This window comes from Vigna umbellata, chromosome 1 (genome assembly GCF_029865625.1).
Source record: "Vigna umbellata cultivar VRB3 chromosome 1, Vumbellata_1.0, whole genome shotgun sequence".
Classification (NCBI taxonomy): Eukaryota; Viridiplantae; Streptophyta; class Magnoliopsida; order Fabales; family Fabaceae; genus Vigna; species Vigna umbellata.
In genome coordinates, this window is record NC_142165.1 from 62,013,903 (window position 1) to 62,035,451 (window position 21,549).

The following is a 21,549-nucleotide window of genomic DNA, read 5'->3' on the forward strand; positions in this document are numbered from 1 at the left end:
ACTTTAAGAGGTTACATAAATTAACAAACTCATTGATTTGTTTCACTTTCATACAAAATAAAATATATAAAAAATATTGTTTATAATGTATAAAATTATCATTTAATTTATCAAGATTTATATTTAACTTAAATTAGTAAACTTGAAATAATATATATATCTTAAAAATTAAATTAAATAATAATTACATTATAATATTTTTTTAATTACATTTAAGAAATAAATGATATTTTTACTTTTATAATCACGTTAATATTTCAATAATGCACAAATATGGACTTTTTCTTTCTATATATAAATATATATTATTTAATTTATAGATATGATACTTTTTTTTTTATTAGATTAAGTTGTAATGAAATATTTACAATGTATCTCAATTTAAGTCAATGCCCATTAACTTTGCAAATTGAATTAATTATTATACAGTATGACATCAACATTATACCTTTTTTGTATGTAATAAAAAATATTTTTGATAATCAACAATAAATTTAACTTTGAAAAAAAAAGTTGTGCACCAAACTTTTATTTCATTTTAATTATTTCTTTTAAAAAATAATTATTTTTTAATTATTTACATATTCTTAATAAAACACAAGGTGTTTTCGTCTTTAGCCAAAATAAAACTCCAGTATTAGGACTTCTTATTCCTCACACCATATATCGCATCCTTTTCTATTTGAGATTGATGATTATTAGAGCGTCAATATACTCCTAATATAAAATACATACATCAATACATACACTATTGAAATACTACAAAAAAGTTTCTCCTTGAAATTCCTTCCACAACATTATACTCATAATCATGTTATTAATGAATAAAACATCACAATCCATATCAAACACACATATAAATCACGGTAAAATCACCTCAAACAAATCAGAGGATCAGAAAAATAACAAAATACACACTAGCACTCAGACTGACACTTAGCGCAATACTTCTCACAAAAGATAGCGCTCAGTGACAAGCCTGAAACTCAGCACCAAAACTTTTGCGAAAGGTGACGCTCAGTGACAGAGCTTGGCACTCAACGCCAAACCTTTTGAAAAAAAAAATTCAATACCAAATTGAATTTAATATTTAATAAGAGAATAATTTTCATCACATATTTTATAATAGGCTTAATACTTTGTCCCTCTTTATAAGGGAAATGTTCAAGTTCGTCCTACCTTTTTTAAAAAGTTCAATGTGGTCCCAAGTTGTGAAAAAAGTGTCCAATTAAATCCTTTTTGGTCACGGCGTTAAATATTTAACGATCCAGCTGACAGCGTGGAGTAATCTGTGCAACGTGGTTGTTTACCTTCATAACGTGGCAGTTGACGTGGCAGTGGTAGTGATTAAAAAATTCTGAGTTAGGGTTTGGGTATTCGAAATCGTGCCACCACCATCAACCCCTTGAGCAGCGCCGTTTTTGCGAGCTCCTTCGTGTCATGGAAGAACCACCAAACACAGCAAATCGCACCACACGAAAGAACCCAGAGTCGCGAATACCTAATCGCAGAAACCCTCCATGCACAAATCCAACGCGACCCAGAACAACCACTACCGCTTCTCCTCAGAACCACCATCATCCACCTCATTACCTTCGTCCAATCTAGCACACGAACCCTAAAATCGCAGAGTGTCAATCCCAAACCGCAAGAACCACGCGAAATGCAAATTGAAACCACCCAGACGCGAGTTCAGAACCCAATTCGGTTCTCCATTCGAAAGCCACAAATCAGAATCGCAATACCTGCAAAACCCCAATTCGTTCATCAAGCTTCTCCAATTTACACCGCGAGTTCGAATCACCTACAGGAAAACCAAGAACAACTCGCAAAAACGACGCTGCTCAAGCTCGTCCTCCTACCCCAAATCACGATTTCGAATACCCAAACCCTAACTCAGAATTTTTTAATCACTGCCACTGCCACGTTATGAAGGTAAACAGCCACGTTGCACAGATCACTCTACGCTATCAGCTGAATCGTTAAATATTTAACGCCGTGACGAAAAGGATTTAATTGGACACTTTTTTCACAACTTGGGACCACATTGAACTTTTTAAAAAAGGTAGAACGAACTTGAACATTTCCCTAATAAAGAGGGACAAAAAGAGGTATTAAGCCTTTATAATATTAACTATAAATTTTAAGAAAAAATTGAATTAATATGATATTTTTTTATTACAACTTATTACATAACTGAAATTATTTGATTTTTCTAAAATTATATATGAAATAAAACACGTGAATGAATAATATATATATATATATATAATATTTATTTAATTATAAAAAATCAATTAATTCAAAGTGAATTATCTATTATAAATAATATATAATGACTCTTTTTACACCAAATCAGTTATTTGTCTAGTCAATTTCAACCTTAATACAATATATTTGTAAGCATTATAAAAAAATATTAATAATAATTCAAATTAACAATATATATACACAATATTTTGATAACTTTTTTATTATTTATTACTTAATTATTATAATTATTTAACTTTAAAATAAAATATATAAAGTTTATTAATTTTATAAAAATTATTTTAATTATTAAATATAATTCAAAAAATACTCGTGCAATGAACTTTACAAATACTAGTTCATTCTACAAATGTCACAATCTTCATGGAATAATCATTGCACCAAAATTTTCTAAATAAACAAATCAAAAGAATCTAACACAAAATTATTGTTATAACTGTTGTAGGCAAGAACTGCTAAAACACAAAAAAAGAAAAAACCAAAATCCAAACATACTATTCTGTAAGAGAAAAAATAAATATCTAAATAAATAGGATCTAGTTTCTTCTATGCATATAGTTTAAAAAATGAGGTTGAAGCATATTAGAAACATCATTAGGTTCAAATCCTTGTGATGGACCTGGTCGATTTGACAGGCTCTGGAATGTTGCATCGCACTGCAATTGAGCAGGAAGAGTTTGCAAAGCAACATTATTATACGGCTGCATTGTTTGAATATTTGCATCGTAATAGCACGATGATGGGTTTTGGTTTTTGTTTGTTCTATCCTCCTGTTGTGTATCAATTCTGTGATCACTTGTACCAACTTGATTATTCCAATCCACTGCTATATTTTTTTCTATCAATTGGGTAAAGTTTTGACCCAATTGAAACAAAGAAGGTAGAGAATTTTGACTGAGATGACATGGATAAAATGGTACTTGATTGTTATCATTAGTAGGAAAAACCTGTGTTTGAGACATGTTCTGCATGAAACTGAGGTGATTACCTAAAGTTGGAGCCAAGTAAGGAACAAGTGCTTCATCATTGTCTGATTCTGCTATTACTTTTCCCTTTGAATCTCGTTTGAACATGTTCATCCTTTGATTACAAGCATCAAGCTTAGCATCCAAAATGCTTACAAACATCCTCAACTGTTCCTCTTCAAGAGTATTGTAAGAGTCATCCCAGGTTGGATAAATGAGCTGGATCTTCCCTTTGTGCACTTTGGAAATCTCTCCTTCAATCCTTTTCATCCTTTCATCGAAATACTCTTCCACATCATACACCTTTGGACGCCTATCACTGGTAGTGTTCAGATATTTCTGAATCACACGTTTCAACTCTCTTGGGTCTTGTGGCCATATTTCAGGTTCATCGAGAAACTTTGAAGCAAAGATAATCACACCAACGTCAACTGAACAAAGTGTTGAAAACTCGTAAACTTTCTTCATTAATCCGTTCTTTCTCTTCTGAAATGTTGTCTTTCGAGCCTTCTCTTTCTCGATCAGATCCATGGGTATCCTTCCACGCCCCATTTTCTGCCACACACAACAACAATTGCCAACATTCACTATCCAAGTGTTTGCACAAAAGTTTATACGCAAATAGTAATATATAACAACATTTTGCAACAACAAAATTGTTTCTTTGCAACGCAAATTCATCTATGTTCTGGTTGCGATGACAGTGTTAGGCTGAAGATATGCAGCAAAAGAGAACCAAAGTTTTCGCATGAATGCATACAACATAAATAACATTAACATTTTCATGATTCAAAGTTTACTATTTTGTTCAAGTACAAGTGCACATACCTCTTTGATCTTCCTTTTTCCTTTTTTCGAGCAATCGTTTACTTCTTCAAGAAAGTCTGGTTTGTGTTATCTCTTAAGCTTCTCTGGTTTTCTTTGCTTTCTATACATATATGGCATGATAGCATAATGAGCGCTGTCTTAATCTCTGATCAAATAATAATCGGGATTTTAATTAATTTCCTTTTTTACCTTTCAATTTGTTTATAGGTTTGGATTATAGTTGGATTATCCTTAATTAATTCAAAAAATATAAACCATTATTACAAAATCCGGATATGAAATATATTTTCATTATTTTATTTATACAAATAAATATATTTAATGACTTAAATCTTTTAAAGTTAATTAATGGTATCCGGTAAGTAAAAGATTTAGAATAATTCTAATGATGGACATTGAGTAATATATATAGTAACAACGTGAATTTTCAGAAATAATATTGATGACAACTTTTATCACTTAAGAAAACATTTACATATATATATATATATATATATATATATATATATATAATCATTTTATTCTTTATGACTATTGATAAAGAGAATTGTTCATAAAATTAATAAAAATGATTTGTAACGATTTTATAACTGGTTTTTGATGTACATATTTCCTTACCAATTTTACTCTTATTCATGATCTATATTTATTAAAAAATGTCAACTAAAAAATAAATTTGGTAAGTATTATATATATATATATATATATATATATATATATATATATATATATATATTATTTGACTCTTACAATTCAAATATATTTATATCTCATCATACACTTATTCTATTAATTTGTTTATTTGTATTTATTTTCGTATACATATTTAATTATTCTTTTATATTGTATTTAATCATGTACTTGTTTTATTTATTTATTTATTAAATCTTACATATTCAATTGCACATAATTCTACTTGTTTATATTTATATTTATTTATACATAAAGATCTTATTTATTTGTTTAGTTATATTGTTTGGTTTTAAATGTTTATTATTTTATTTGTTTGTGACAAATAAATAGATACAATGATAATAATTAATATGAAAAGATAAAATTTACTATAAGTAAATATTTGATTATTATAACGAGAAATATGACTTTAGAAATTTAAATAAAAATGAGATATTTTTAGGTTACTTTATTATTTATGATGAAACTCGTTTATTTTCATTAGTCACCACAAAATTTATTTAAATATATATAAAGTATTTGTAAATTTAAAAGAACTTTCATATTTAGTTTATTATTGATTTAAATATATAAAGTATTTGTAAATTTAAAAAACTTTCAGATCTATTTTAATATGTTATGATTTTACATGTTATTTGTGTCACATTCTCTCTTTCTATTATGTATATATACTAAAATTTGAAAAGCTCACTTTAAATAAATGGAAACATTAATATTTTAAATCTTTTTCATTAGTGATCACAGTCGTATTCCCAATAATAAGCTTACAGAAAACTATTGTTAATAATTTAGTAATATTTTTGGGACGAGATTTTGGACTCTTTTCGTCCAGATGTTCCAATCATTTTAGAAAAACTAACTGCGATCATATATACATGTCTTTACCATACACATGTTTTATTAATATATATTCTCATAAGTTATATGGAAATTAATAAAAGTTTTAACAAAAAAAAATAATACTAAATAGATAAAATTTCTTCTGCTTTTCCAAGTATTGCGAAAATCCAGTTTGTAAAATATGATATAAAAATTAATATATATATATATATATATATAATATATAATATATATATATATATATATATATATAATATAGTTATAAAGTTAAATATAAATATTTTTTATATTTTTAATATAAATAGTTTTTAATTATTTTGTAGATAGTTTCGTAATTAAAAAATGGTTAAATTTTAAAAAAATATCAAATCAGAAAAGAATTCAATTAAAAAAACAATTACTTAAAATGTAAAAATAATAAAATGATGATTTTAATTTAGAAAAGTTTTATTAGAAGATAAAATCCCCTCTACATTAGGTTTGCTATAGGTTGAAATTCTTCTCTTTTAAAATTACAATTTATTGACCAACAAGTAATTTAACAATAATACAAAAGAATATATAAGCATTTGGTGACTGTATTTTCTAGTGTTTGAATAACTTTTCAATAAATTTCATAATCTATGGTCAAAATATTGAGTTTTGGTTCCTAACACGTAAAAGTAAAAAATAAATAAATAAGTTATTAAAGATATGAATGACAATATCAGCTGATATGGTCTATCCCATTTTGTGACTAAAAGTAAACAAAGTATGTCCTTCTATACTTTTTTAGATATTTAAAAATTAACTAAGGTGTTATTATTTAACATTTAACAATTTTTTTACACATTTTACATTCATTATTTTTTCCTTCAATTTTTATTTAAATATAAAAATTAACTTTTATAATAATTAATTTTTTGTGTATGATGATTATCACTGGCAAACATGTAATAATGGACTTTACTGGGAAAATGAAACAGTTGAGATTATGGGAGTAGTTATCAGAGATATTAATTCTGCGTTTTAGCTTGAATGTAAAGGCATGTCTTGGAAACATAAAGAATGAAAAGAACCATGAGACAAAAAGACATGGGCAGAGTTGGAGTCTGAACACCATTTTTGTTTTAGTTATTAAGAATGATTTTACCTCCTAAGTTACTATTTACCTATTTATACTCCATTATAGATAAAAATTTACTACTATTTATTTATTTTTATTTACATAAACATGCATTAATTGTTACTTAAATGGTATAAATATTCTGCAATGAATAAATTTATTACTGATTTGTTTAATTAATCACAGTATAATTATGGGTGGGGGCAAACAGAGGATTGAGTATCTTATTTCTATTTTTAAAAATGAAAATTCAGTTTTATTCATGTTTTTAAAGTTAATTGTATTGTGTAACATTTTAATTATTAGCACTCATAAAACGTTATAAAATTGTTAAAATAAAATAAATTATCTCAAACTAAAAATATATATATAGTATTAATACAATTGTCAAAACCAAATAACTATAAAAACAAAATATTTAAAAAAAATTAAGGATTATAGTGACCCGTGTTAGTATTTATTTTATGATTGAAATCATACAGTCAAGTGGCCAGTCAACTATGCAATATAGTGGTTAGTTATGAGATCATGTAGTCTAGTGTCTGATTAATCGTGCAGTATAATGGCCGATCATGCTACTTCGTTTATGATTTCGTGTAGAATTCGTATTATTTTTAATTCTATTATAATAAGAATTTCATTATTATAAATGTTTAATACATTGGAAATTGTTATGTAGTAAGATATTCATTAAAATATCTTAAATATTTTAAACGGTTAAGATATTTATCAAGTCACTAATCACATTTGTAAGGTGGTTATTTGTATTTTGCTTATAAATACAGTGGCAGGGCCAAGGTCCAGGTACGTTCTCTTTATGTCTAGAGACTCTAAATAATATTTTAGAGCAGTATCATAATCACTCTCTTGAGAGCTGAGGCTCCATAATTCACATCTGACTTGAGCGTCGGAGTATCTTTGCAGGTACCTCCCCCTCCTTTGGCGAGTATGAACAACAATGATTGGAGAAAAGCACGCGTCCCAGACAACCAGCAAGCAACCCAGACAGCCAAAAGCAACAAAGACACACAGGAAAATGTACACTGAAACATTTTGGCGCCCACCGTGGGGCCGAGTGCCAACCCAAAGAAGCCACAAGAGGAGCCTCAGCCTCGATGAATCGTTTCTTCGGATAAAGCCACTCCATCACCGCCAGCACGTGCACCTCTGCGAAATCGCAACAATGAGCACATCAGCGAAATCACACCTCTTTGTGGGTCAGATCCAACACCCAAAAACCTAGATCTTTCTTCCAAAGCAGCTAACGAGAGGTACCCCCACCCAGTCCCGCACACTCGCCACTATCTCCGCCCAAACCGGCCGCCACCGGCTACCTCCATACCGCCACCAGCATGCCCACCGTCAAGACCATCGTCGGTCGTCACCGGAGCTCTTCCCCTCCTCCTTTCTCGCGTGCGAGGTTCTCTCCGTGCCGCGTCTTCGCCGTTTGAAGGAGCCCGACCATCGCGAGTCGCGGCTGATGCCACCAAACCAGGGCTACCGCCATTCGTCGAGCTCGTCGCCGGCCACGGAATCAAGCTCCCCTTTTTCTCTTCTCCTTGCGCGCGAGAGGGATAATCTTCTCCTCCATGAATCGGTTCTTGGGCGAACTCAACCACCGTGCCGACCAGGGTCGCCGCTCTCCGTCAAGCTCTCCCCACCATCACTACGTTGCCTGCCACTACCGAGCCTGCTGCCAGCGTTGCCTAGAGTCAACGGCGCTTCCTAAAACCGGTTGTACTGCTCTCTCCTTCGTTTTCTTTGAAATGGGTTCCTCTCCGATTTGGGGCACGCTGTTTTGCCTTCCACCAGCCACCACCAAAGGTTCTGCCGAGAAAATATTTGGGGTTTCCTTCTGTGTTTAATTGATGTATGAATTATCAGAGTCGAGACTGAGAACAGAAAACCCTAAATCCCCAAATTGAGCCCAGGTTCTCATTCTTCGTCTTCAATGGCAACATCTCTTCTGAAAACCCTAAATTCCCCAATCACAACCCAAGGCCAGGAGCTCGGTTCCAGTCACATGAGCAGGCTCGCCGGCAGCAAACTCACAGTTTTCGCGGAGGACTCCCACACGAAAGATCACCTCGCCGTCCGGTTCCGCCTCCGCGCCATCCGCAGCCCAACGAGCCAGGGCTAGGTTGCGTTTCCGCTAGTCCATCCCAAACCTGGAATTCCATGGTTTTCGATCACCTTGATCGGCCGTTCCGCAGTGTGGCTGATTCTAGGGTTTTTTAGGGCAGAAAAGGATTTTACAGAGAAGCAGGAAGAAGACGGTTGTCAGGGTAAACCCTTTCGGTGTCTTGTCAGACCCATTCTCCACGTCTTCCGCAACCCTCGCACAATTCACGCGTCGTTCGATTCTGCCTCACATCATCCAACTAACTTGGCCTGAACCCTATTTTTAAGGATTAGATACTGAACCATCCGATCCCTCCGGCACATAGACTCAACAATCCTCCAGGATCGCCCACTTTGTCAACCATTGGCGATAGACAGCAGACGGTCGTCCTCGACCGATCGTACATTTTGTCGACCACTGATACGACAACACCTCGATCGATCGTCCACTCAGTCGACCACTAGTGAATCGACAACATACGGTCGACCTTAACTGATCGTACGCTCATTTTGAGGAACGACAGCGAGGCCATCAGTGACCATAAGCGTTGCAACACTCGACCGAACGACAGCGAGGCCGTTCGACCATTTCCTGGTCAACCATCTCGAATAAGCCGCCAGCTAGGTCGTCCACCTTGGTCGACAGCAAGACCGAGCGACCATTTTCTGGTCGACCATCACGAATTAGCCACCACCTAGGTCGTCCACCTTGGTCGACAGCAAGACAGAGCGTCGACCGTGACCGATCGACAAAACCTTCTTCATTGCCGATTGACCATTTCCTTGTCGACCATCAAGAATGAGCCACCACCAAGGTCGTCCACCTTGATCGACGACAAGACCGAGTGGCCTCAACGTTCATCCCTGGCGATCAACCATTCCGCCTCACTCATGTTCGGCCACCCGTCTCCATAACGTTCGTCCACTGGGTCCCCAACGTTCGACCATGCTTGGCCTCGACCATTCGGCCACCCGCCTCAGTAACGTTCGTCCACTCGAACCCGCAAGCGTTCGCTCATTCAACTACATCTGATGCTCGCACATTGGTCCTCAATGACGTTCGGTGTCTTGGTCTCTACCGCTCGACCATACTTCAACACGAGCATGTCAGCGTTCGAGCGCCACTGACGTTCAAACACCGCTCGACAATCCATATCAACGAGCGTTCGGAAACCGCTCGACAAGCCATGTGACGAGCGTTCAAACCGTCCACGCGTTCAACTTAAGTGTCGAGCGTCCAAACCGCCCTCACGTTCAACCGCTCGACACTCCATTTGAATTCGGCCACTTGACGCCAATGACGTTCGTTCTCTTGGAGCCAATCGTTCGCCCATTAGATCTCACGGACGGTTGGCTTAGAGCGTTCATCGCTTCGCTCAACATCGATGTGAAACAGTCGGCCGTTCGGCCTCACCCTTCGGATTTGAACGCTCGACAGTGCCTGCGTACGAGCGTCCTAACATCCGAGCGCCACGGTCGTTCGACCCAGCTGACGATCAGCCATCCGGCGTCACCATTAGGCCTCACGGACGTTCGGCCTATAGCGTTCGTCACTTCTCTCATCATCGACGTTCGGCCTCAAGGGCCTAACAGTCACTCACTGATCATTCGGCCATCATTCCATCTCCTTGACGTTCGGTCTCTAGCGTTCGGTCATGCACGATCTCAACACTCAATCGTTCGGCCATACTCTTGTTCGGCCTCTGTACGTTCGGTCACTCGATCTCTCTAACGTTCGTCCTCAAACGTCCCACACTCAGCCTCGCGTACGTCCGGCTTTTCGGCTACGAGGACGCTCGAACACTCGACCTCACGTATCACACGAACGTTCAAGGAGTCGGCTGTTCGACTTCAAAAGCGTTCGACAGTTGGTTTCACCCGCTCAACAATCCCTGTGTATGAGCGCTCAAGCAATCGGTCGTTCGGCCTCGCCCTTTGGATTCGAACGCTCGACAACCAGCATGTGAACGAGCGTCCAAGCAGTCGCGCGTTCGTCCTCGCTTTTGGATTCGAACGCTCGACAATCAGTATGTGAACGAGCGTCCTAACAGTCACCCGTTCGTCCTCGCCCTTCGGCCGTTCGGCATCCCTTTGGTTTTCAACGACTCGGTCTCACATTCGGCCTCTACCGCTCGACCATACATCTACACGAGCACTCAAGCCTTAGGCCATTCGATCCCACTGATTATCAGCCAGTCGGACTCAATAACGTTCGTCCGCTTGCCTCAGTTGTTCAGCTGTAGTTCGGCCGCCTGGCGTCCACCCTTTCGCCTCAGTCGTTCGACGATTTGCACCTCAAGTATTCCAGCATTCGTTTTCACGAACGCTCGACCTCCCTGACGTTCAACTCGACCTCTACAGCTCGATCATCTATCGGCACGCACGCTCCACCATGCGATCCTATTGACGTTCGATCGCCAGGTTTACAACGCTCCATATTTTTACATATATATTATATATCTTGTGCAGGTCGCAGTAGACGATCAACCGAAAACCGAGCGCTCAAACAGGAGGTCGTTCGGACTCAAAGGAATTTGCCCAAGAACACTCTCTCTGGTCGTTGTTCGCCCAAGAACACCCAGAACATCGGGATACACTCCCTCTGGCCGTTGTTCGCCCAAGAACAACCCAGAACATCGGGATACACTCCCTCTGGCCCTTGTTCGCCCAAAAACACCCAGAACATCAACCGCTCGACAATCCATGTCCACGAGCGTTCTACGAGATACACTCCCGCTGGTAGATGTTCGCCCTAGAACACCCAGACCATCAAACCTAGGGAACCATCCCCTAACCTAGCTTATGTTCGCCCAAGAACATCAAGTTAGCAAACATTCTGTCGTTCGACATCGAAAGCGTTCGTCATTTGGTTTCATCTGCACTACCATCAATGTCAACGAACGTTCACACAGTCAGTCGTTCGGCCTTAACGCTCGACAATCAAATGTCAACGAACGTTCACAAAGTCGGTCGTTCGGCCTCAACGCTCAACCATCAATGTCAACGAGCGTCCAAAAATCGCTCGACAATTCATTTCAATCAGCGTCCAAACATCGCTCGACGATCCATGTCATCAAGCGTCCAGAAACCGCTCGTCAATCCATTTCAACGAGCGTGACGAAACCGCTCGTCCACTCATATCAACGAGCGTTCAGACACCGCTCGGCAACCCATGTGTACGAGCGTTCAAAACAGTCGGCCGTTCGACTTCCCTTTGGTTTCAACCGCTCAGTCTGACTTGCCACTCGACCGCTCGACAACCTATATGTCGAACGTTCATACAACCCTCACGATCGGCCTCGCATGCCACTCAGCCTCTACCGCTCGGTCATATGTATCCTCACGTTCGGCCCCAGTCGCTCCAGCTTTTTGTCGTTCGTCTTCGCCTCCTTTTGGCCCATCAAACTCAACCGTGCGGTCATCCTTGGTTGGAAACGTTCATACCACAGCGAATACAGCCTCCCTCAAACTCATAAGTCCTATAGTTACCACGTCCGTAAAACGGAACCGTTAACTCGGACTTGGGGGGCATGTTATGTAGTAAGATATTCATTAAAATATCTTAAACGGTTAAGATATTTATCAAGCCACTAACCACATTTTTAGGTAAGGTGGTTATTTGTATTTTGCTTATAAATACAGTGGCAGGGCCAAGGTCCAGATACGTTCTCTTTATGTCTAGAAACTCTAAATAATATTTCAGAGCAGTATCATAATCACTCTCTTGAGAGCTGAGGCTCCATAATTCACATCTGACTTGAGCGTCGGAGTATCTTTGCAGGTACCTCCCCCTCCTTTGGCGAGTATGAACAACAATGATTGGAGAAAAGCACGCGTCCCAGACAACCAGCAAGCAACCCAGACAGCCAAGAGCAACAAAGACACACAGGAAAATGTACACTGAAACAGAAATGTTAGTGGTTTTCACATGTTGTGGACTGCTCAAAATTTTATTTTTTTAGCTTACCTTTCCTTTTTTTCATGTTGGTTTCTATGGGCTTTTTTCGATGATCGTTTTTATGGCAGGAATAGATGGGGATGTAGGTGACAACGAGACTAAGTAGTAGTCCATTGAGGGGGAAGTCAATACATAATAGTATACATGAATAAATTATATATATATGCTATATTGTTATTCTTTCCCTTGGTTCGAATTTATTTCTAAGACTACTTAACTATTGTTTGAAAAATTAGATAAAAAATTTGTAATGATTCTGTATTATTATATTTGTATCTCTTGCTTAAAAGAAAATATATGTGCATTTTCATGCTATATTTCGGGATGTTATATCAAATATTAAACCAAAATATTATTATATAGATATCAAATAAGAGTAATAATTAGATGAAAACAGTTAAGAAAAATAATATCAAATATATATGTCTTAAAAGTAAGTTACAAAATTAAGAAAAACAAATTTGTAAAAGTTTCTTAGTTTATATGATAAAGTAAAGGTGTTTTGTACTTTAAAATTAGGTTAGATATGACATAACCAGATATTAGAAAGAAGAGTGTGAGGATGAGTGTATAGATATGGTGTTCTAAAGTTGCTTTTGTTAATAGGTTATCCTAATTTTAATTTTGGTGGTTAGTAAGTTAGATAGAAATAATGTAGGTGGAACATGTCCATGTTGAAGATGTTGAGAGTGGTAATTATTTTAATTGGTGTAAAATTATAAAAAAAACAATAATTTTGTTACAATTTGCATATAATTTTAATATTTTATAATTATTAGGGTTTAGGATTATAAGTTAAGATTTTAATAAATATTTTTTAAAAAGGAATAAAATCCCAGGAAAGCATATAATAACACATATTTGAATATTACATTTAAAAATAAAATTTGAGATAAGATTATTATTTAATGATTGTCTTCCAATTAAATAAGGATAGTACCAATGCAGATTGAAGTTTTACACGTGTTAAGAGCCTATTTGACGAAACACGTGCTCCTTTCAACACAACTACCCCATGGCATTTCCGTTATTCGAGGGCGAGAGCGTGGTCAATTATCAGAAGTCAACAGTTTGAAAAAAATAAAAATTGTCTTTTGGAATTTCTTCTTCTCCTTCTACGTTTTCGTTTCACTTTCTCTTCCTTTCCATCACTTTCTCTTATTTCCCCTTCGCATTTTACCTGCGATAAAGACCACAGAAAATCACGGTTCCATCCACGCTAATGGAGGAAAAGCACGCAGCAGCCTCGGAATCCGCGCACGCCGAATCTAACGGTATCTCTAATGGCTCCGACCACGGTTGGCAGAAGGTGACCTACGCTAAGAAACAGAAGAAGAAGACCAACAACACCGCCAACGGCTCCGATTCTCGAGCTAATTCCAACAAGCTCGTTCCAAACGGGACTTTGTCCGGCTCCGATGCCATTTTCCTGTCACTGGAACTGCAATCGGAGGATCGCCGCCGCAAAATTCTGGAGGCGCGGAAGGCAGCCGATGCCGCATACGACGACGATGTCGCGCCGGGCAGATCAAAGCAGCGGTCTCGAAATGACGAAGAAGATGACGAAGACGACGAGAATGTGGAGCATTCCACGGAGAACGGGAAGGCGGAGGAGAAAAAGGTGAAGCAGAAGAAGCCAAAAAAGCCTAAGGTTACGGTGGCCGAGGCGGCGGCTAAGATCGACCCTGCTGATCTGGGCGCTTTCCTCGTTGATATATCGGTAGGACATTGTCAATTGAATGGCGCATTTTTGGGTTTTGTGTTTTCGGTTTGATCTGTGGATCAGGAAGACGATACTTTCGATTCGCTTAGTTTGATTTTGAATTTTTGTCTGTTTTCACTTCAGGCATCGTTCGAGACGCAGCAGGACATATTGATGATGCGGTTCGCTGATTATTTTGGACGTGCTTTTTCTGCCGTGGCCGCATCTCAGTTTCCCTGGGTGAAGTTGTTCAGGGAGTCACCTGTTGCTAAGATCACCGATGTGAGTGTTGAGTTCCTTGTTTTCTTATTGTTTTCTTCTAGGTAAATTTATATAAAGAATTTCAATTTGTTGGTTTAATGATTCTGAAGTGTTTAGGTTATTATGGAATGTGGCATGCATATAGACTTTGAAATTTGTCTGTGTGAATCATGATAGCACCCAGGATCTGTGGCAACATATTGGTAAAAGGTACGGACTTTTTGCTGTCATCGGTCTTGTTCAGGCAGTGTCTACATGAAAATTGAACATTTGACGGAGATATACATACGACAGTGGGCGCAGACTATACTACTGAACAAGAAACGACTGAAGCAATAAGATCCGATGTTAAAAGGACGTTGCTTTCTTTTACAAAATAAATATGTAGTAAAATCCTGTGAGGAAGCCCTATGGTGAGATAAATTGGAGTTAGCTGCCAGCATGTTTTAAAGTAACACGTCAGCAGTTTTTTTAATGTAGTTGCCATGAGATATAACAGTTTTTGTATGTGTTTTGTCTGCAATTTCAATAGAAAAAGCCCTGATTAGCTCCAATTGGTTTCGTGGAATGAACTTTTGTGTAACTTTTCAGGGTATATGAATGCTTTATAGTGAGTGCCATGTTCTTCATGCACATTTTAGTTATATTGCTTCATCCTTTCTACTGTTACTTGTAACTATTTGTTTTAACTTATGACATTGTTTGTTATGCTGTCAATTATCTCTTCGTATGTATGAATTGTGAAGTGTCTTTGTTGTAGTGAAATTTAATTGAGGTTTCCTACTATGCGTGGGTCAGGAAACTCATTTTGAAAAATGCAAACGGGAATTAACACTTTCCTAAGCGGAAAACTAGGAAGCAACATTTCATATATCATTCGCATCCAATGGACGTTTTCCCACTTTCATTTGTCTTACTAAATCTGTTGTGATATTGTTGCATATTGTATCGTCTACTGTATTTACTATTTTAAAATTGGCAATTTAATATTGTTAGTCAAGGAAGACTTTTCCTAAATCTGTTACCTTTTTCTATCATGATAAACAGTACTGTGTCTTGTTATTGGTGATTTATGATTTGAGAATCATAGTTATTGAAAAGCATTCATTCATCAGTTACAGAATCATAGTACCGAGTCTTGTTCTTGTCATTTTATGGGATATTAATATTTGACGAATATTTATAGTTATTATACAGCCATTCATATTCTATCTTTTAGTGTTTTTTTCAGAATCTTGGATGTAGTTTCTGATATTTTCCTATGAAGTTTATTGATGAATTTTCTTTCTGCCAGATGCCACTTTCTCACATATCTGAAGCTGTATATAAAACATCGGTTGACTGGATCAACCACCGGTCTCCTGAGGCACTTAGTTCCTTTCTGCTTTGGTCTTTAGATAGCATTCTTGCTGACTTGGGTAGCCAGCAAACTGCGGCAAAGGGTTCCAAAAAAGCTGTGCAGCAAGTTTCTTCAAAATCTCAGGTATTACACTGAATACTTGTCTGTGTCTAGAACTAGTGGATTTTATTCTTCTTTTGATTTTTGGATAGTAGAAGTTGCTTGTGTTGGGAGATAGAAAGTGACCCACCAAATTGAAACAAAACTAATCTAAAAGAGAAATTTCAATACAGAATAGCTGTCTATTAAGGGAAGTCTCTGGAAGACCCATGTCTGAACAGCTAAGAGGTCAATTGAACAATCTTGTCCCGAAGCATGATCAATTAATAAAGGACATCTTCCTATTTTTATTGCAATATTCTCTTCTAACCAAATACAATTGGGGTGATAAGTTAGCTGTCTATTCACTCACCCTGCAACTCTATCGAGGGGACTCTAAAATATCCTATGTACTGAACAGTTAAGAGGGTCAATTAAACAATTTTGTCAACCATGATTAATTAGTGAACACATGGTCACTTATAAATCCGAATATTCTCTTCAAACCAAACGCAGTAGGGATGCATGGTTGGTGCATGACTTTGAAATTCTATGGGATATGCTTTAGTACAATTTGATCTATCAATATTAATTTATTTATTTGCAACTAGATGTTAGTTTTGATAGGATAATCTCTGCTTCTAATTGTTCAAATGATTATGGCATAAACACTGCAGGAAGCGATGCTACAAAATTATATATTTAGTTAGTTCAATTTATGTTTCCTCCAATTTCTATAAGATCTTCTTTGACACTTACACCCCTAGTGAATGAATAGTCAATGTCAAGACAGATGACACAAATAGGTGCTCTAGAGACATATATGGCTGACACACACAACACACAGATATAATGTACGTAATTTTTCTTTTTTCCCTTTGCGGAATGGGCATTTAATGACATAGGAGGTCAAACATTTAGATTATCATTTTTTGTTTGTGTTAACGAGTCAGTTTGTTTTGCTTCATTATTCTCTCTTGTAACTAAATGCACTTGCAAATGAAACAATTGCTTCTATTTGAATATCCATTAGGTTATGTTTGATTTATACCGTTCTTGTGTTTATTGTAGTTTGTTTATCTTCTGATTGAGGGTACAAAAATTGTCTTGACAAGTTTTTTTGTAATTTTGGTCCTAAATCACATTCAACCTTTACTTGATTATATATACTATTCTTTCTAGCTGTAAACAAACATTAAGTTTATACTACCTGCAGGTTGCCATGTTTGTTGTTTTAGCAATGGTATTGCGCCGAAAGCCAGATGCTCTAATAACTGTGTTGCCCACATTGAGGGAGAACACAAAGTATCAAGGGCAAGATAAGCTTCCAGTGATTGTATGGATGATAGCTCAGGTGAGGCATAGATGCCAAAATAACCATAACTTATTACCAATCCCCTAAAATTTGAGTTATTTGACTTTTAAAAGAGAAATGTAACATCATTTTCCTTTCATTTTGTTAATGGTTAATATTTCTGTATAGGCCTCTGTAGGGGATCTCTCAGTCGGTTTGTATGCTTGGGCACGGAATCTCCTACCCATAGTGATTGGCAAAAGTGGTAACCCCCAATCCAGGGATTTGGTTTTGCAGCTGGTGGAAAAGTATGAAAACATTGTTGCCCTTATTTTATTTATGTCACTAACTCATCATTGCTATTGTCATCACCACCATTGCGTTTTTTGTGATTTGATGGCAGAATTTTGTCTACCCCAAAAGCACGGCCTGTTTTAGTAAATAGTGCTGTGAGAAAAGGGGAACGATTAATTCCTCCTTCTGCATTTGAAATTTTGCTCTGGGTTACTTTCCCTCCATCTTCGACTAGAGTAAAGGTAGATATGTTCAGCTGGCTTTATATGTTTGCATTTAAGTGTATCATAGCTCCAAATCTTCAAAATTTAAATCAATATGCTGCTGCTTTTACATATAGGCTACCGAAAGATTTGAGGCCGTGTATGCCACTCTGAAAGAGGTGGCTCTTGGAGGTTCTACTGGAAGTAAAGCAATGAAACAAGTTTCGCTGCAGATATTCAATTTTGCTATCAAAGCAGCTGGAGAAAGTACGCAAACCTGGTTTTATTATTTTATTTGTGCCTCATTTCCTTTTTGATGAAATAAATGCCGAGTGTATTCTAAAACATGTATTTTTCAGACAATCCCGAGTTATCTAAAGAAGCAGCTGGTATTTTAATTTGGTGTTTGAGTCAAAACACAGAATGCTACAAGCAATGGGTGAGTGTTTTTTGTCTTAAAGCTTACTCTCTTCGATTTAAGCAAGCTATTGATGTTTTTTGGATGGAGCAAGACAACTTATTATAAGAGACAATTTCTTTGGATGTTTCTGAGATAAATGGTAATCTGATAGGTAATGGTTCTTTTATTAGAGAAAGACTGAGAGTGTTAATCTCTAACTAAACCCAATGCCCCTAATCATCTCTGCCACTCTCTTCACGACCGCCAACCTCTGCCAAATCCTGCTAAAATGTTACTTACAATCAATTACTCCCTCAACCAACATAAGCCATCCTCATTGAGCTTATTATCTAACCCAACCATGAAACTAGATTTACTTCTTTGATCTTATTCCTTGTTTTATATGAACAGGAAAAAGTTTATCAAGACAACATTGAAGCAAGTGTTTCAGCTCTGAAGAAGCTTTCCGATGATTGGAAGGAGCTATCAACAAAATTGTCTCCTTATGAGTCACTGAGGGATACCTTGAAAAATTTTAAGCAAAAGGTAGTTTCTAATAAGTCAAAAGATCTATATCTTCAGTTTATTGTGTCTGGGATTGCTTTCAAACACTGTGACATGGACTGGTTGAACTGTGTTTTATTGTACTGAAGTAGCAGAATGTTTGGACATGGTATGTAATGATGTAACTATTTTTGGACGCAGAATGAGAAAGTATTGGCTTCCGAGACTGATGCTGCTCGTCACGCATACTTCAAGAATGCGGATAAATATTGCAAGATAATCCTGGGAAGAGTCTCACGAAGCCATGGATGCACGTCTTGTTTAACCTTAACAGTTCTTGCTTTGGCTGTGGGTGCTGCCGTTCTTTTGTCCCCCGGTATGGAATCTTTGGATTTTAAGAAGCTCTCCGAAGTTTTCAACTCTCAGTACTGAGTACTTGAGAATATTCCGCATTACTAGCAGTTGGTTGCTTCAAACAATTTTTGTTTCAGCCCCACTCATTCACAATGGGCACAGTGAACCAATAGCCTCATAATAAAGTGCTAAATGCGGAGATTGTACACTTAGTTCAAATCAAATCCTGTTCAGGCAACAAAGGATAGCCGAGGTCAACAATGGTTTGAGGTTTACTTTAGTTAGACTATTTTATAATTTATTTGTTCTTGTGTTTGTTGAGTCTTACTTTTAGTTATTTATGCCTTTATATTAAGTACGCTGGCAAAATGCCAATGAGGTAACTACAGCTGTATCCTGAAGTTAATGTAGTTGTATCAGAGGAATTTTCGTGGTGCATTGCGAATTATTTTTTCTACCTTTTTCTGTTATCACGGGTTGATGGTTGTCATTTTCAGTTGCTTCTTCCCTGTTATCGATGCTTTGTTTTCCTTTAATTGAACAAATTGAAGAGCATATCGAATGGTCGATATATAAAGCAGGAAATATTTTCAGTGGATAAGTGCTATATTTTTTATATTTCAGAAACACTGATTTATAACTGTTGAACCACGCGTTTTGATCAGATATTCTGAAATTTCCTTGCATGATTGATATCATAAATTCTGTTGAACGTGCAAAAGTGGATTGCTCGATGTTCATTAATTTGCAAACGTATGACATTGAATATTCATTTTGTAATAGACAGCAGAAAAATAGGTATAATTATACATTTACAACAAAGTTTTGGTGAACTAAACTTCTAGAATTACCATAGAACAGCTGCTTTGTTGTGTTTTAGTCCAGATTTATAGATTATCATAATCTTCAGGTTCGGCATATGGGTACTTTGAATATGAACTTCTGATTTTTGAAGGATCTTCGGGTACAGACCAAGGGTACTGCATGTCAGGGTCTCGTGGGAATTTCCTGAAGTTTAAAAATGGTGCCCAAAGAATAACCCTGCAAGATTTTACACGGGTGTTTTTTGAAACGTGTTGCTAATTGTTACAGCAAATAATTTCAAAAGAGAAATGCAACCAACTACAGAAGATTTGTTATCACCGCACACAGTAAGAGTGGTAGTAGTATCAGTATACATATATTTATTTTGCTTTTAGAGGGAAGAGTTTCTCACCCGGGGAAGAAAATGAAGACAAACATGAATTGCAGATACATCTCCAGCAACCCTCTTCTATACCATCTTTTCCAAAGCCATATCATGATTACTGGCTGCAATTCACGCAATTATGGCCACTCACATTAAAACTCAGTTTTGGATGCTGTTGATAGATGTATAATTTGGACAAACTTAGAAAGTTTTGAAAGAAAGGAACTTACTGGCACCACAAGGAAATAAACAAACATACCAATCCCCCATTGAGTCAAAACCCAGGAGAGTTCTGGCCGGTTATTCTCTCCTGTCACTGCTAACACTGGCTGCTCCGCCTGCTCAAATAACCCACACTTCAATTTTCTAAGCAATGAATCTTTAGGTACTTGTTTGGTGAAAGAGTAAAAAGAAGTGAATTTCAGTGTAGAAAGAATCTCACCAAGGCCAAGAGTGTTCCGAAATGCAGTGCGAAATTGGTATAGTTAAAAGTGAGATGATTATCTGGTTTGTGGGTGCAGCATGAGACCTGCAATGAGTTGAGGAATGAAATGAGGTTATGCAGAAGTAGCAGAGAATGAGTTAGCAGATGAAAAAGCAAAGTACAGATAGTGATTGGGAAGGCCTAGTAGAGTTTTTGTGCTTGGAAGCAAAGAAGAGAGAAGTTGTCCCAATGGAGGAAATGGGAAGAGGAGGAAGAGCTTTGGGAACATGGAGGCTGAATGAGCACCTCATCTTTCTTTCCACCTCTCTCACTTTGCTTCCTTATCACTTCACTTCCATCAAATTAAAACAAAAAAAAAACACTCATCCACTACCCTTTTTTTCTTGTCCATTCAACTTATGCTCATAAGTTCAATGCAATTATTTCCTAAATATTATATGCTTTGCTCATGTTTAGGAATTCTTCATAAAAAAAAATTAAATTACCTTTTGTTCTTTAAAAATAATATCATTTAAATAACCATCATATCATTAAATTACCTTCTCTTCAAACTTAAAAATATTTCAGGTGAGGTTTTAATTTAATTAATAGATTTTGTAATCTAAAAGATATTCTAGCACAAAATAAATGTGTTTGAACTTTATTATTATTTTTTAAGTAAAATAATATCTTTTTATTTAAAAA

General features: G+C 36.5%; 3 protein-coding genes across 3 annotated transcripts; 1 reads left to right on the forward strand and 2 right to left on the reverse strand.

Annotated features, from left to right (window-relative positions):
• Nucleotides 1–2,807: 2,807 nt before the first annotated feature.
• On the reverse strand, nucleotides 2,808–3,794 carry LOC148205986 (MADS-box transcription factor 3-like). Its single transcript, XM_088105999.1, has one exon. The coding sequence runs from the start codon at nucleotides 3,786–3,788 to the stop codon at nucleotides 2,808–2,810; it is 981 nt and encodes a 326-aa protein (XP_087962125.1). The 5' UTR covers nucleotides 3,789–3,794.
• Nucleotides 3,795–13,887: 10,093 nt separating this feature from the next.
• LOC148205987 (uncharacterized) lies at nucleotides 13,888–19,701 on the forward strand. Its single transcript, XM_088104009.1, has 10 exons — nucleotides 13,888–14,501; nucleotides 14,628–14,765; nucleotides 16,039–16,227; nucleotides 17,399–17,536; nucleotides 17,666–17,784; nucleotides 17,880–18,012; nucleotides 18,111–18,240; nucleotides 18,333–18,412; nucleotides 18,785–18,919; nucleotides 19,079–19,701. Exons 1-10 carry the CDS (start codon nucleotides 14,004–14,006, stop codon nucleotides 19,307–19,309), a joined length of 1,791 nt encoding a protein of 596 aa, XP_087960135.1. The 5' UTR covers nucleotides 13,888–14,003; the 3' UTR covers nucleotides 19,310–19,701.
• Nucleotides 19,702–19,967: 266 nt separating this feature from the next.
• Nucleotides 19,968–21,200, reverse strand: LOC148205988 (NAD(P)H-quinone oxidoreductase subunit L, chloroplastic-like). The gene is made up of 5 exons (XM_088104010.1): nucleotides 21,027–21,200; nucleotides 20,863–20,949; nucleotides 20,651–20,758; nucleotides 20,448–20,542; nucleotides 19,968–20,272 (listed from the first exon to the last, which is right to left on the reverse strand). Exons 1-5 carry the CDS (start codon nucleotides 21,153–21,155, stop codon nucleotides 20,119–20,121), a joined length of 573 nt encoding a protein of 190 aa, XP_087960136.1. The 5' UTR covers nucleotides 21,156–21,200; the 3' UTR covers nucleotides 19,968–20,118.
• Nucleotides 21,201–21,549: the final 349 nt, after the last annotated feature.